The sequence below is a fragment of the Pelobates fuscus genome, chromosome 3, assembly GCF_036172605.1.
Source record: "Pelobates fuscus isolate aPelFus1 chromosome 3, aPelFus1.pri, whole genome shotgun sequence".
In the NCBI taxonomy this organism is placed as follows: Eukaryota; Metazoa; Chordata; class Amphibia; order Anura; family Pelobatidae; genus Pelobates; species Pelobates fuscus.
Window position 1 is genome coordinate 107,295,179 of NC_086319.1, and position 16,414 is coordinate 107,311,592.

A 16,414-nucleotide genomic window follows, 5' to 3' on the forward strand; every position below is an offset into this window, starting at 1 on the left:
CATCTGAACAGCTCTTTCATGATAAACTACTTATCTCATAATCATCTGATTAAAATGATAGAATAAGATCTGACCCCTCCTGATTGAAGTGTCTCATCCTGGTATTGGAGTGGTCTGCCTGCAAAATCCACTAAGTAGCAATTTACCTTTGAATGTATACTTGTTTTGTGTTTTTTTATTTTAATCTCTCTCTCCCCCCCCCCTTGGACTTTTTTTTTTTTTTTAAATGCATGCACCTTCCTTGCAAGACAGATTTCCTGGTTTGTCTTTGGACTGCTGATTGGCTAGGTAACTGCAGTCACGCTCCCATTGTTACGACAGCAGCTCAACGCAACAGTGAGGAGGCTGGGAGCCAAGGTAGCCTGCAGTAATCTCTCTTTGTATATTGGTTTTGCAGCTCTGACAGAATCACGTTAAATTGAACACAGAAGAGTACAAGAACAGGACTTACCCAGAAAATTCAAGACAGTTGGCAGCTATGTAAAATTGCAGGCATTGATAGAAAGTCCAAAAAATGGCTGCAAGAAATCCTAATAGACAGAATCCCCTGCCTTTACACAAAGTTTTGATTATAGGCAGTAGTGGTGTCAGGAAACATGATTTAATACTCCATTTTATGTATGGTGATTCTGAGGCAGACTATGAACTCACCGATCAGGACAGCTGCAAACAGGACTGCTACGTGAAAAAGGTTGTGGTAGATGGGGAGGAGGTCCAGATTGAAATCCGGGATCTATCTGGAATGGAAGACTATCAAGCCGTCATAGATAGTTACATCCAAAAAGCAGAAGGCTTTCTCTGTGCCTTCTCCATCACAGAGCATAAAACCTTTGCAGCTACTGCATGGTTAAGGGATCAGATTATGCTAGTGAAGGAATGTGACAATGTTCCATTCTTACTGGTTGGAATCCAATCAGATCCCGGAGATAAAAGGGAGGTCTCTGTGGATGAGGCAACATGCAAAGCTGCTAACTGGAACGTGGAGTATATGGAGATACCTGGAGCACAGACACAGGCTGAGGTACAAAAAGTATTCTTCAATTTACTGAGACAAATCAAAGCCTACAAAATGGAAAGCAAACATGATGAACACGACAAGAAAAAGCAGAAAAGCCTGGCCAAGATAATAAGAGAAAAACTTTTCAAAAAAAGATGAAAACATCGTCATTGCTAACATGCACACACCAGGATTAAGGCACCATATGGGGATTGGCTGCTCATTAACATCTTTGCAACATCTAGGACATTAATTAAAAATCAAAAAGCTGCACTGACATTTAACTTAAAAAAAACAAACAATAAAATAAATAAAATAAAAACCACATTTCTGATTGTATTATATTAACACATAATGAATCTCCAGTCACTTAAATTGTTTATTTGTACAGTATAGGCACAGATATAGTCTGTGTGTGTGGTTTTTTTTTGCAGTGCATATTAGGATAACATACAGGCATATGGTACCCCAAAGGCATTACACTTGCGTAGTTCAAAACATAGGTAACAATGGGGTATATAGGAACAGTGCACAATTTTTATTTTTAAATTCAAGAGGATCAGGTTTGGAGCATGCTAGGTAGGTATATATAGAAGTCACGAGTGTATCAATCTTAAGTACATAACTAAGACATTGGGGGCTGGGTTAGATGTCAGGCTTATGATGCTCTATGTGGAGGCATGGTTCTCAGAACACAATACAATAACTTAGGGCCCGGTGGAATCAGGCAACAGTGGGCTAGTAGGCAACCTATGCTACATAGTTTGATCCTCCGTAGTTAAGGAGTGGAGCATTCTATGCATTGAAAATGCATTAAACATCTAGGCATTTATGTCATCAGTCTCAATGTTAGAGGCACTGAGATATTGGTATAACCAATCAAATTATAAATTTCTAGTGTAATATAGTTTAAAGCAACTTTACCTCAATAAGCCCCTGAAAGTCATTAACGTCACATATGGTGTGGTTACCGCTAACATCAGTTATGGGTTGCGAGTGGTTCTGTAGGCTGCTTAACCAATTCCTTGCGATGGGAAGCTGCATGGGCATTCGTGCCAGAGTCCAGCAAAGGTGAGCCGGGAGCTTGTCACCTGTGTGGTGCGTCCTCGGTCTGGGCCCTGTGGTCTGCTAGCTACGTTCATTGCAGGACGAGTTGCAAAGGCGGCTGTTCGCCAGGGGCGGGGTGGGTCCTCCCTCCAGCCCCAGGCCGGTATGAAGGCCGACATCTTTGTGCCACGGGCCCGTTCTCTTCCAAGGACCGGGTCCTTCCCATAGCGGGAGTGACGGGGGGACGCGATGGTTTGTCGCCGTCTGTGGCGGCCGTCTCTCCGTCCGTGTGGATGATGTCTTCGGGTCAAGCCCTTGGTGGCCCTCAGCCCAGGTGGGCCAGCAGTGAGAGGTGCAGGCTTGTCTAGGTGTTGTAGGCCCGAGGGGGTCCCTTGTTCCCTCCGGCTCTTGCCGCCCCGCTTTCTGTCTCGAGGTTGGTGCGGTTTAGATATTAGGAGGGTTTCCAGTTTTACCCAAAACCGTTGAATAAGCTTAGTCAGCCGCTTTAGTATGCGGTCCACGGAGCAAAGGGCTGGTGCATATTGTTTGTGTGTCTTCTCATCATGCCATGTGTCAGACGCCATTATTGTTTCGGCCCTCTTCATGTGGCTGGACTCCGTTCTGGGTCTGTATGCTGTTTTCATGTTGCTTGATTTAGGCTGTCGAGTGGGGACCGGGATGACCCCCACCGGTCCAAAGGGGGGAGGTAGGAGAGTGTCTAGTCTCGTGGGTTACCTGGAGGCAGGGAGTTCCGGCGTCCCTCCCCAGCTCCGGTGTAGTAGGCCGCAGCGGTGCTCTCCCGGTCTCCCGTAACCGATCCGCTATGCAGGGTCTCAGGGTATCTCGCTGGGTCCCCTCTGGGCTCTGTGCTGCCCATCAGTGGGGCCAATAGCTGTTTTAGCCTGTTTAAAATTATTTTGTTTGCCTTTTCAGCGGGAGCTCATGGCATGCACGTCTACTCTCCTTGATAGCTAGGCTCCGCCGTCTGTGTGTGTTTTTTAATACGTGTTGCCACCCTTCCCTGGTCTCTTTCTTTTCTTTTTTTTTTTATAGTCCTTATATTTTGCTCTTATCAAGAGTGCTTTACAATCTATGCAAAAAGAGCATTGGTAATTATACAAACAGAGGCTACAGAATAAAAACACAGCTACTGGCATATAGTATGATATCCTGATGTGACATTGATAACTTGTGTCATTCAGATTGCAAAGTAAGAGAGTTCCAAGTACACCAGCTGGTCTGGTCATCCACTGGCCACAAACAGTTCCAAGGGCAGGGCTGCCATCGGACATTTTGTGGCCACTGACACAGCTCACTTTTTTTTATAGAAGGGGAATGGGGATACATTAATGGAGTGGAAAAATGTGAACATCAAAAAACTTAAAACTGGCATTTGCTTTCAGAAAATGGTCTGTTCTTCCTGGAATACAGTCATACAAACCTAGAACTACAGTTTAGTGGGATATTCCTCAGTGTGGATATCTACTTTGTAGTTCAGTAACTTCCCATTAAAGGGATTCTATAGTGTTATAGTGCCGACCTATGGCAGCTAAAAGGTTAAAAAAAACTTTCAGTAACTTATGCGATTCCACCGCTGATCTCCCTCGGTGCATTAGTCCCTCCCCTCCCATAGGAAAGTATTGCTTTAATGCTTTCCTATGGGGATTTCACTGACGCTGGATGTCCTCAAGCAGAATGTGAGGACATCCTGCGTCAGTTAAGGGACCTAATCTCCCTAGCATCTAAGAATTGCCTCCAGTGGCTGTCTGACAGCCACTGGAAGCAATCTTAGCCCTGCAAGGTAATTATTGCAGTTCATCAAAAAATGCAATGATTTACAGTGCAGGACTAAGTATGGGACACTGCACCCAGACTACTTCAATGAGCTGAAGTGGTCTGGATGACTATAGTGTTCCTTTAAGGTTCAATTATGTTCAGGTCCATCAGTGGGTGGGCAATGGAATGTGCTTTTCTTCCATCGTGATGCTCATTTAGAAATTATTTAACAATTTATATGGCAACATTCTTATTTAAATATTGGATAATGAGAGATCAGTGTTTTCATTATAAGATGCATCTGTACCCATTAAAGGCCTTTAGCTTTTATACAACTATGCTAAGCAATCATGTCATTACAGATCACTCACAGACAGGACTGAATGTATCTTTTGAGTTTCTTGCAATGTAACAATTCTGGCTGTTGAACATAGGATGACATATTGTGTTATTTTCCAGGACTCATTCATCCAGTTGTTCCAATCTTACATCAGTTTATCTATCTTCTTGGATTCAGGAAGGCCCGGACTGGCCATCGGGCATGGCAGCGATGGCCATGGGCCGAGACCGTCAGGGGATGTCACAGGATCTCCCCTGTCGGCCCATGCAGAGCCGGCACTATCCAAGCACTCAAAGATCAAAGATCTCCCTCACCGACCCAAAAGCACTGACATGCGGCCGGTCACCCAGCAGCCCCTCACACACACATTCACAGCAACCTCATACACACTGCACCCCTCACGCAACACACTGCACCACTCACACTCACACACATATTACATTCCAGATACACGCTAGATCCCTTACCCAACTCTGGATCATCTAATCTACACACACACACACACACATACACACACTAGATCTATATGTACATGCTGAATCCTCTACAAACACACACACACTAGATCTCCTATACACACTCTGGGTCCTTCACACACTAATAGCTCACCCATGGGCGTAGGAACTGGGGGGGATGGGGGGGACGCATCCCCCCCAGCAAATCATGCAGGGGGGACAGGTATGGGGAAATCCCCCCCAGCTCCGCCGGCCCCCCCTGATGCTGCAGCCGCCCGAGCGCTCTGCAGAGAGCCTCAGGCGGCTGCAGCTTTGCCCGGGCTGGTGCGTCCATGAGAGCGCACCGCCCGGGCGCAGCATGAAGAGAGGAGCTGACAGGAGGGAAGCGCTCAGCGCTCCCTCCTGTCACTCCTTCACTGTAGCGTAGCCGAGCGCTGTATAGTCCGCCGGTACAGGGAGCATCTGTCTCCTGTACCCGGCCGGACTAACAGGAAGTGCACACTGAGTGTGCACTTCCTGTTAGTCCGCCGGGTACAGGAAACAAAAGCTCCCTGTACCGGCGGACTATACAGCGCTCGGCCACGCTACATCATAGGTAGGGGAGGGAGGGAGAGAAAGAAACAGGAAGGGGGGAAGAGGGAGGGGGGGGGGAATAAAGAAACAGGGAGGGAGGGGAAATAAAGAAACAGGGAGGGAGGGAGGAAGGGGAAATAAAGAAACAGGGAGGGGGGGGAATAAAGAAACAGGGAGGGAGGGGGGAGGGGGGAATAAAGAAACAGGGAGGGAGGGGAAATAAAGAAACAGGGAGGGAGGGAGGAAGGGGAAATAAAGAAACAGGGGGGGGAAGGGGGGGAATAAAGAAACAGGGAGGGAGGGGAAATAAAGAAACAGGGAGGGAGGGTGGGGAAATAAAGAAACAGGGAGGGGGGGGAAGAAGCAGGGAGGGGGGGAGAAAGAAGCAGGGAGGGGGGGAAAGAAGCAGGGAGGGGGGGGAGAAAGAAGCAGGAGGGGGGGGAGAAAGAAGCAGGGAGGGGGGGAGAAAGAAGCAGGGAGGGGGGGGAGAAAGAAGCAGGGAGGGGGGGGGGGAAAGAAGCAGGGAGGGGGGGGGGAAAGAAGCAGGGAGGGGGGGGGAGAAAGAAGCAGGGAGGGGGGGAGAAAGAAGCAGGGAGGGGGGGGAGAAAGAAGCAGGGAGGGGGGGGAGAAAGAAGCAGGGAGGGGGGAGAAAGAAGCAGGGAGGGGGGGAGAAAGAAGCAGGGAGGGAGGGGGGGAGAAAGAAGCAGGGAGGGAGGGGGGGAGAAAGAAGCAGGGAGGGAGGGGGGGAGAAAGAAGCAGGGAGGGAGGGGGGGAGAAAGAAGCAGGGAGGGAGGGGGGGGAGAAAGAAGCAGGGAGGGAGGGGGGGGTAGAAGGAAGCAGGGAGGGAGGGGGGGGGGTAGAAGGAAGCAGGGAGGGAGGGGGGGGGGTAGAAGGAAGCAGGGAGGGAGGGGGGGAGAAAGAAGCAGGGAGGGAGGGGGGGAGAAAGAAGCAGGGAGGGAGGGGGGGGAGAAAGAAGCAGGGAGGGAGGGGGGGGGGAGAAAGAAGCAGGGAGGGGGGGGGGGAGAAAGAGTGACAAGGGAGGGAGAGAGATTGACATCCACCACACACACACACACACACACACAATCACACAATCATACCACCCTTACACACACAGAAACACACAATTCATCCTTACACACACTCAATGCACCCCGTGCACACACACACACACTCACACAATCATGCAACCTTACACACTCAATGCACCCCGTACATACACTCAATGCACCCCTTACAGACGCACACACTGCATCCCGTACATACACAGAATCACACCTTGCAGCCCTTACACATACAAACACAGATTCACACAATGCATTCCTTACACACATATCAGGACATCCCCTACACACTCCACCCCCTGTGAACAAACTCATTGGTGGAACATGAAGGTGGACCCTGGGATCCAGACCTTGAGCTGTGTAAAGGGCCCCCAAAAAATGGAGCTGCTTCCCGTTCTCACAGAACATTGATTTTTGTGACCACAGTTACAAACAGCCTCCAGAGAGCCTGTTCTACACCAGACCAGTGGAGCCAGACTGCAGCTAGAGCCCATCATCATCCTCATCTGGTTGTAAGTAGGCAATCTAGCATATTATTCGTTGCACTAATCTCTAATTTACCTCACATTAAAGAAACACTATAGTCCCCAGAAGCACTGCAGCTTAGTGTAGTGGTTCTGGTGTCTATAGCCTGTCCCTGCAGGCCTTTTAATGTAGGCACTCCAGCACTGGCGTTAGTTAACATGGCAGAAAAATAATTGGAAAGGGTTAGGGGGGCTACTAATAAGGATAGGGGAGAGGGGTAGGTAGAAAAATAATTGGAAGGGTTTAGGGGGGCTACTAATATGGATGGGAGGAGGGGGTAGGTAGAAAAATTATTGGAAGGGGTTAGGGGAGTACTAATATGAATGGAAGAGGTAGGGTGGGTTCTAATATGCATGGAAGGGGTTAGGGGGGTACTAATATGCATGGAAGGGGTAGGAGGTTAATGTGCGTGGAAGGGGTAGGTGGAGTTCTTTTGTGCATGGAAGGGGTAGGGGTGGTTCTAATATTCATGGGAAGGGTAGGGGTGGTTCTAATCAGGAGGATCCCGGCGCTGTATCCGGGTAAGTAAAACCCCTTCCCTGTGGTGACCCTTTAATGTTGTTATTATTTAATCATTTATATAGCGACTGCAAATTCCGTAGCGCTGTACAATGGGATAAACAACTCCTAGTTTACGGAATAAGAATATACCCGGCGAGTAAAAATGCTATCCCCCCCAGATTTTTTTGGGTTCCTACGCCCATGAGCTCACCTACAACACACACACTGCACCACCTACACACAGGAGTGTATTTACCGCGAGGCTGACAAGGCATTTGAGCGAAAGCTAAAGGATTCTATAAATGCAAATGTTGTATTGTCTGCAAGAGTTTTCCTCAGTCTAAAGTCACCCATTTTAAATCAAACAGAACTAACAAAAGTTATATTATATATTATAAAGATTTTATTGGATGTAATACCCCAAATTTTTTTTTACCAATTGGAGTGCCTGTGTGGCCTCCAATATGTGCGTATGACTACCAGGTGTTTAAAAACTAGACTAGGAGAACATTGCAGAAATATTAAAAATGGATACCAAAGCCACTCTGTATCACTTTACTATTCACAATAAAGATCCTAATTTCTGAAATGCACAGGAATAAAAAAAATGTGGGAATACTAAAAAATATTTTGGGCAGAATAGAAATGGAATGGGATTTTAGTTTGCAGACTCTAGCCCCCCATGGTCTGAATGCCGATTTTGATTTATATAATTTTTTATGATTTTTTAGTTGGTTTATATCCCTGCTTTTATGGTCTTTTTTTAGGTTTTACTTACAACCAAGGGGTTTTCAGTAGTTTTTAGATATGCTAAAGTGATATATTTTCATTTTACTATATGGCTTTGTATTTTATTTATTTTATAGACTCACAATAGTTTTATTATTATAAGTCTGTAACCAGCTTATATACTGTATAATATATCCATTGGCGACTCTAGACTTTGTAAGGCCTTAGGCGAAACTCAAACATGAGGCCCCCCACTAACACCCAAAGTCGAACAAAAAATAGGGGTGGCATTATGTGTATAAAGTGCTGTAGCTGTATTGAAAAAGCTTGCAGCGCTGGATACAGAAAGCTAGTCTTTGTATTCATTGTTCAGAGGCTTGCAGTGTCACGGCTCCCTGTGACCCTGTGTTTTGAGCTCTCCAACTGTAGTTATAGCATAATTTGCAATAAATAAATTTAAAGGATCACTACAGGGTCAGGAACACAAACATGTATTCCTGACCCTATAGTGTTAAAACCACCATCTAGCCCCCCTGGGCCCCTAATGCCTCCATAAATATAGCAAAATCTTACTGTTTTTCAAACCCAAAAAAAACAAGCTGTCTGCTGACATCATCACAAGTGGTAGCCTGATCCAATCACAGTGCTTCCCCATAGGATTGGCTGAGACTGACAAAGAGGCAGTGGAAGTGATCGAAGGAGTATTGTTTTAGGATCATGAGATAGCTGGAAATTTGTAACTTGTTTTATCATTCTAATGGTATCTTTCCATAAAGAGTTCTGCTCCTGAAACTGTGTGTCGTCCAGTTATTGAGATTGCTGTGGGGATACTGCTGTGTTATTTTGCCTGCTGGAAACTCTGCCTGTGGATTTACTATTGCCTTGTTCCTGAGCCTCACTGGGATCTTAAGTGGAGAATAGCTGTGGGATATCAGCTCTCTGCTACAGTGAGATTAACCCCTTCAGGACCGGCCTGTTTTTGCGATGTTTGTACGTTAAGGACCAGAGCAGTTTTAACACTTTTGAGGTGTTTGTGTTTAGCTGTAATTTTCCGCTCTCTCATTTACGGTTCCCATACAAGTTATATACTGTTTTTTTCACGACAAGAAGGGCTTTCTTTACATACCAGTATATATATTATGTCATATATTGTATTTAAAAAAAATAATAAAATATGGTGAAAAATAAAAAAAAAAACATGTTTTTGGACTTTTACTTGAAAAATCTTTTACTTATCTACAAAAGCTAATGAAAAAAACTGCTAAATAGATTCAAAATTTTGTCCCGAGTTTAAAAACACCCAGTGTTTACATGCTTTATTGCTTTTTTTTGCAAGTTATAGGCCTATAAATACAAGTAGGAAATTGCTGTTTCAATATATATATATTTTAAATGTATCAATAGTGACATTGTTACACCGTTATCTGTCATAAATCCCTGAAACACACCTAACATGTACATATTTTTTAAAGTAGACAACCCAGGGTATTCAAAATGGGGTATGTCCAGTTTTTTTTAGTAGCCACCTAGTCACAAACACTGGCCAAAGTTAGCATTTATATTTGTTTGTGTGTTAAAAATGCAAAAAACGCTAACTTTGGCCGGTGTTTGTGACTAAGTGGCTACTAAAAAAAGCTGAACATACCCCATTTGCAATACCTTGGGTTGTCTTCTTTTGCAAATGGTATGCCATTATGGGGCTAATTCTCATTCCTTGGCTACCATACGCTCTCAAAGGCAACCTAACCAATCTGACAAATTTCAATAAAAAAAAAAAAAGTAAAATCAAGCCTTATATTTGACCCTGTAACTTTCACAAACACTATAAAACCTCTACATGTGGGGTACTGTTATACTCAGGAGACTTCGCTGAACACAAATATTAGTGTATCAGAACAGTAAAATATATCACAGCAATAATATCCTCAGTGAAAGAGCTGTTTGTGTGTGAAAAATGCAAAAAACTTCACTTTCACTGACAATATCATCGCTGTGATATGTTTTACTGTTTTGAAACACTAATATTTGTGTTCAGCGAAGTCTCCCGAGTAAAACAGTACCCCCATGTACAGGATTTAGGGTGTCATAGAAAGTTACAGGGTTAAACACAGTGCTAGCAAATTAAATTATCTGGACTTTTGGCCTGGGTTGGCAGGCAGGTCCCTCAAATTGCAATCATTAAAATTACTTAATTAGGTAAAAATATTACATAAATATGCACGTAGAATTTTAATATATATACATATTTATATATTTGACGTCTACGTGTATATTTATGAAATTATTTATGTAATTATGTATGTGGACATATGTATATTTCGTATTATTTTTATTTATTTATTTATACATAGATATATATATCATTACATTCTAAGTGTATTTTGATATAAATATATATATATCAATATCAAAATACTGTTAGAATAAAACTGAATATATATATATAATTTTTTTTTAATTATTAAAAATTATTTTTATTTTTTGTTATTTATTTTTATTAACATATTATTTGTATTTTATAATAATATATATATACCATATATATAGTTATTATATATATTGTATATATTCATGTGTAATTTAAATATAAGTGTATTTTTATAATTATATACGTATATATAAATATAAAAATACACTTAGTGTGACATTATATATATGATATATATACATATATTATATATAGGTATATATAGATATAATACATGTATATATAGCATATATATATATACACATATTTTTTTTTTTTTTACACAGATTTTTTTTTTACACTTTATTTTGGATTTTTCACTTGCAGGGAGACTGCCTGTCAGCACAGACAGTCCCCCTGCAGGCAGATACACAGACCCCTATTGCGGTCATGTGATCGAGTGATCACATGGCCGTGGGGTCCTGATCTGCCGAGGGGGGACTGCCCGGGCAGACAGGCAACCCCCCTGGACCGGGAGGAGAGCTGATCGCCGCCGTGGGACCGACGGCGATCAGGTAAGTAGCCCAAAACCGTTATGACGGTTCAGGACCGTCAGCGGTCCAAACGCACGTTTTACCGCTGACGGTCCTGAACCGTCAGCGGTCGTTAAGGGGTTATGCCTGCAATGTAAACATAGCAGTTTCTCTGAAACTGCTATGTTTACATCTGAAAGGTTAAAACCTGGGGGACCTGGCATCCAGACCACTTCATTGAGCTGAAGGGTGACTATAGTGTCCCTTTAAGCAAAACAAACCCCCCAAAAAAGGGCAGTAATGGGCAAGGAGGTGTCACCGGTGACTGAAGGCCTAACGTTGAGCCTTGTGACAAATTCTCATTCACGCACCCCATAAACGCTATTGACGCAGATACTTAACCCCTTAAGGACCAAACTTCTGAAATAAAAGGGAATCATGACATGTCACACATGTCATGTGTCCTTGAGGGGTTAAGTTCCTAATTCAGCAGAGGTGAGTATAAAACAAACTAACTTCCGCAGCAATTCTGTGTTCATGACAACTTTGCCATCGTCTAATGCCTCAGGTCATCCACAGAGATCTGTTATCCATCCACATATGTGCCCTGGCACTTCTCCAGTACTACCATACAAGCACTCCATTCTGTAATTACATGTACATGTCATGCTGGCACCAAATGCCAACTCAAAAATAAAAAGTATTTTTTTTATTTTTGGGTGGGGGCTAAATTTTATTTACATATTAAATTTTTTAAAACTCTCCCTAATGAGAGTTCTTTTTAAATGATGGCCCACAATATGCCTGTATTTTGTGTTTGTGTACACACAGTGTGTATACAGGGTGCACACTGTTGTTAGTTAGTGCTGTGTATACCGTGAGGATGTCAGTGTTTGTGTACACACAGTGTGTATACAGGGTGCACACTGATGTTAGTTGTTTAGTGCTGTGTATACAGTGAGGATTTCAGTCCCCTCCTTGCTGTGCTCTCTCCTCCCTCCATAGGGCAGTATTAGCCAGCTCTTTCTCTCTATATCAGACACAGGATCTGCTTTTCGCAGCCGCCGCCTTGCCGTCAGCTTGCCCGGAGCCTGCTCTCCGCTATCCTTCAGCAGCCATGTCCGAACAGGGCAGCAGCAGCAGCCGATATCAGCAGGTAGGAAAGTGCCTGTTGGGCAGCGCGGTGGGCCGGGGAGACGGTACGCGAGCCCCGGGGATGAGCTCTTGTCAACTAGGCCGCAATGTTGCCATCTGCCTGCTGGGGGGGGATTGAGCTCAGCAGATACAGTCATGGCAGGATGGGCTGAGCAATGCAGCACCTTTATACCGAGCCTGCATTCATACTGTGCTATATGTAAAACACCTTCTACAGTGTACACCCCATCTAACATTGGTTATGGCCACAGTGTCATAGATACCCATTACAACATGTGTAATGCTGCAATACAGCTTAATAATTCGTGATCAAGATTCATTTGGTATACAGCACACGTTAATCGATCCTCGATCCAAGTGTTATGAGAATGAGATGATATGTTACATTTTATACATCTGTGTGTGTATATAAATATCTATCTATCTATCCCCACCACCCCACTGTCTATCATTGGCTCTGCAGCTGTTACACTGCTCTGGCTAGCCAGGAGTTCTGGGTCAAATAATTCAACAACTGGAGGGCCAGTCTTGGACACACATGGGTACAAACACACTCCTCCTGATGACCTTTGACATGCCAGGCATGTAGTGATATAAAATAATTAATCTTAGCCTCTACCCAGTATTTATGACAATTTGTGTGTATGTACATGTAGCAAAATCTTGTACGTGCTCACTTTTTGAGTCTTTTGAATTATGTGATGATGAGCACGACCTTTCAATGCAGTGCAATTACGAACCATGCATAATTAAATATTGCAGAGTACTGCACTTTAGTTCTAGTACAGCCAGTAGCCATCAGCAATAATTTTTGTTTTCTGTACAAAAGGCTCATTGTGGTTAGCTGTGTATGTGTTGTGTTGTTTTTTAAAATTTTTTTTATTAAAGGCATCCTAACCACTACTGCAACATTTGTAACTGCAGCTAATACATTACATGTTCTGTACCTTTTAATTTATAGTACAATTAAAGGTACACTTTCACCATAACCACTACAGCGGACTTTAGTGGTTATAGTTTGAAAGGCCTTCAAATGCTGTGTGCTTGCCTTGCTGTGTCGGTCCCTTCCGATCAGAGAGATGGCCTGATAAAGCACAAGGGGGTTAAACAGTATTGGCTGTGAGTGTCAGCTGATCGCTGTCAGCCAATCAATACTATTTAAACCTGGTTGCATTGGTATAAAAACATGGCAGTATCAAATTACACTTTATAAGGCAAACTCAGGCCAGATGGTCTGCAGGAACCCAACCCTGCAAAGTAAAAGTGAAACCATGTCTAAATTGACAGATTACTGGTGGACAGAACATGGGAACACTGTAGAGCAAGCATGTCAAACTTGCGGGCCGCATGCAGCCCACACTAAGTATATTTGCGGCCCTCCTAACCTGGGGCCGCTTTGTGCGGTGGCTGCGACCAGCCGCAAGACAGGCAAGATCTTTCATGTCTGATTCTTGCCTTTCCTTCCACGGCCGCAAGAGGGCAGAGTGTCTGTCTGTCTGCAGAGCAGGCCAGCCACTCGCCCTTCCCTCTTGCTGCAGTGCCAGAGGAGCTTCTGGCCTGCTTAAACAGAGAAGAGCAGGGCTGGAACTGGAGGATGCGCGGCTCATCTTGAGGTAGGAGAAGAGGGGCTTTGGGGAGCTTCCTGTGTAGTGTGCTAAATTGGGGAGGGTGAGGGGCAGTACATTGGGGAGGGTGAGGGGCAGTACATTGGGGAGGGGGGGCAGTGCATTAATTTGAGGGAGGGAGGAGGCAGTATATTGGGGAGGGAGGGGGAGGGGGGGATTCGGGGGCAGTGCATTCATTTGGGAAGAGTGGGGGCCGGTGTTTTTAATTTATATAGGAGGGATGGAGGAAGTGGTGTATTAATTTGAGGGATGGATGAGGGCTAGCAGTGTATTAATTTGAGGGAGGGGGCCAGTGTATTAAATTGTGGAGGGGGGGCAGTGTATTAATTTGGGGAGAGAGGGGGCAGTGTATTAGATTAAGGGGCAGTGTATTAGATTGGATTTAGGGAAATGTATTGAATTTATGGGCAGTGTATTAGAATGGGGGAGGGGGCAGTGGATTAGATTTGATCTGCATGGAGGTGCTGGAGCTCGCCATGAAGATGCTGATTGGCTGTGTAGCTTTTTGCCAAACATTCCCAATACTCTCCTATGGGAAAGCATTGGATTGGCTAAGATCATCAAATTTGATCTCCGCCAAAGTGAAGAACACACTCCTAGGACTTCAAAATCACCAAAATAATGAAATTTGATTTTTACAGCTGTGCAACAACATACATTCACCATTTCAGTCACATTACCAAACTTTTCTTAATATGTCAAGGTAGTTTGACTGAAACACTGGTTATATGCAAATGCAGGTCTCCTTAAAATAAATTTGCGGTTTTGTTTAGTTTGAAGCCCTACGAGCGTAAGGTCGTCTAGTGTCAGGCAACTTTTTTTTATACTGCACTTGTCAAAATAAACCTACGTTGCTATGAAAGCAGACGTTATTTTTTATTTTATTTTTTTTGCTCCCTCGTAAACTTAAACCTTGTTTGTTTGGCCCGTGTTACCTTTTGAGTTTGACGTGCTTGCTGTAGAGGATATGGTTCCTAGTTCCCTTTAATTTTACGAAAGATTCAATAAAAAAGGTATCCGCTGCAGCTGCCTTTCTTTGCATGGCGTCTTTACAAGACGCTACAAAAATCACAAAGTGCATCTGTTCAGACAATTTTTGCACTATTTTTCTGTTATTCAACACTGTCAGTTTGTTCCATTTGAGGTGGCAAAAATGCTGTGTTTAGCTGAATACTGCTTTGCCTAGGCCAGGGGTTCCTAATCTTTTTTGGACTTCCTTGATAGAAATCTATTTTTTTGTTTTCTAGGCAATTCCTCAATTCTAGATAAATTGTATGTGCTTAGCCGATCAAGACTGTAATAGTGCACACCACCTGCCTTATATAGCTGTAACCTGCTTTGCTTTGATTCACACAGTTGTAACATAGAGATCAAATGATCATCTGTTATTCATGAAGTCTTAGTTTTTGCACTAGAGACTGTTTTCTGTTTGAATGTATCCAGATAGTTTGGGAATAGTTTATCAACCTTAAAATCTTGTAGATCTTTTAGACAGAAACAAAATTTGCATTAAAAATTTGCTTTTATACAGTTTAGTTTGGTCATTAAACACATTGTATATTTTTCTCATAGTTTCCAGTTCAACTGCTCAGAAGTTGGTAAATATATAATTTTTCATCGTGATAAATGGTATGTTTGTGTGCTTTGGAAACTGTTAAAGTGTTACTTGCTGCCCCTGGCGCTAGCATCACAATTCCTGTAGGGAAGTGAGTGTGAGTTACAGTTATGACTTCTACCTTCCGATGCTGCCCTCTCCATACCGGGGTTGGTTATGCTTGGGAGCACTTTTCCAAGCAGGGCAGTGCTCTATTATCATGCTGGAATCATCTCATTTAAGTTGTTATTGTAACCACCTTTCCAACTCCTAGTCAGAGTGCAGCGCTATAGATGTGATTACAAAGTGATTAATGCAAAACATACTTACCCATATGCAAAAGACAAAAGCAGAGAAAATATACATAGAGTAGTATTGTTTAATATCAGATTATTACTAGGTTCCGGGAGTGAAGGTAAACTCACATTTTTAAGAGCCTTTTATACGGGTATAGGCTCTAAACACTCCTGCATCCGTGCCTTTAACCCCTTAAGGACCAAACTTCGGGAATAAAAGGGAATCATGACATGTCACACATGTCATGTGTCCTATTCTCCCTTTTTCTCTCAGCAAGTTACCACCAGAAGTAAATGACTAATATACATCTTGGCCAGTTTGTGAGCAGTAAGGGTAATCGAAGCGTTCTTCTCTGATTGTGAAGAAGAAGCATGGGAACTCATCAATAGATTCTTGGAGAAACATTACCGTCCAGACACTACTAGAAGTGAATATGGAATGAAATTCCGTAATTAATGGTAATAAACAGAACAGATTATAAAGGACTTTGGTCTGAATAAAAATAATATAAATATAAAATGTTGAAATTCATATGCTTTCAACTAAGGATCAAAATATGCCATTTTTGATATTCTTAATTGTCTAAATTTATTCTCCACCTATGCCAATATAAAACCAATAAAATCACATTGAAAAGCGATACAGTTTATTGTTTGTAATAAGGTGTAGCAGTTTCTATGAGCAAATTATTGGCCTACTAAATAAGTAGTGGATTATTTTTGTCCAAGACCTGTGGTTGAAATTATCACTCACCGACAAGCCAAGATTGATCTTTACAGAAGCTCTTAAACGAAAA

At 43.2% G+C, this 16,414-nt stretch overlaps 2 protein-coding genes across 2 annotated transcripts in view; both read left to right on the plus strand.

The window, feature by feature from the left end:
* The first annotated feature begins 390 nt into the window (after positions 1-390).
* LOC134600862 (ras-related protein Ral-A-like) lies at positions 391-1,263 on the plus strand. Its single transcript, XM_063445250.1, has one exon. It carries the CDS (start codon positions 515-517, stop codon positions 1,154-1,156), a length of 642 nt encoding a protein of 213 aa, XP_063301320.1. The 5' UTR covers positions 391-514; the 3' UTR covers positions 1,157-1,263.
* A 10,665-nt stretch (positions 1,264-11,928) lies between these two features.
* NDFIP1 (Nedd4 family interacting protein 1) overlaps positions 11,929-16,414 on the plus strand; it is a 50,116-nt gene continuing 45,630 nt past the window's right edge. The window contains exon 1 of the mRNA XM_063447404.1: positions 11,929-12,103. Within this exon, the coding sequence (XP_063303474.1) occupies positions 12,065-12,103 (39 nt within the window). The 5' untranslated portion in view covers positions 11,929-12,064. The remainder of the gene's footprint in view (positions 12,104-16,414) is intronic.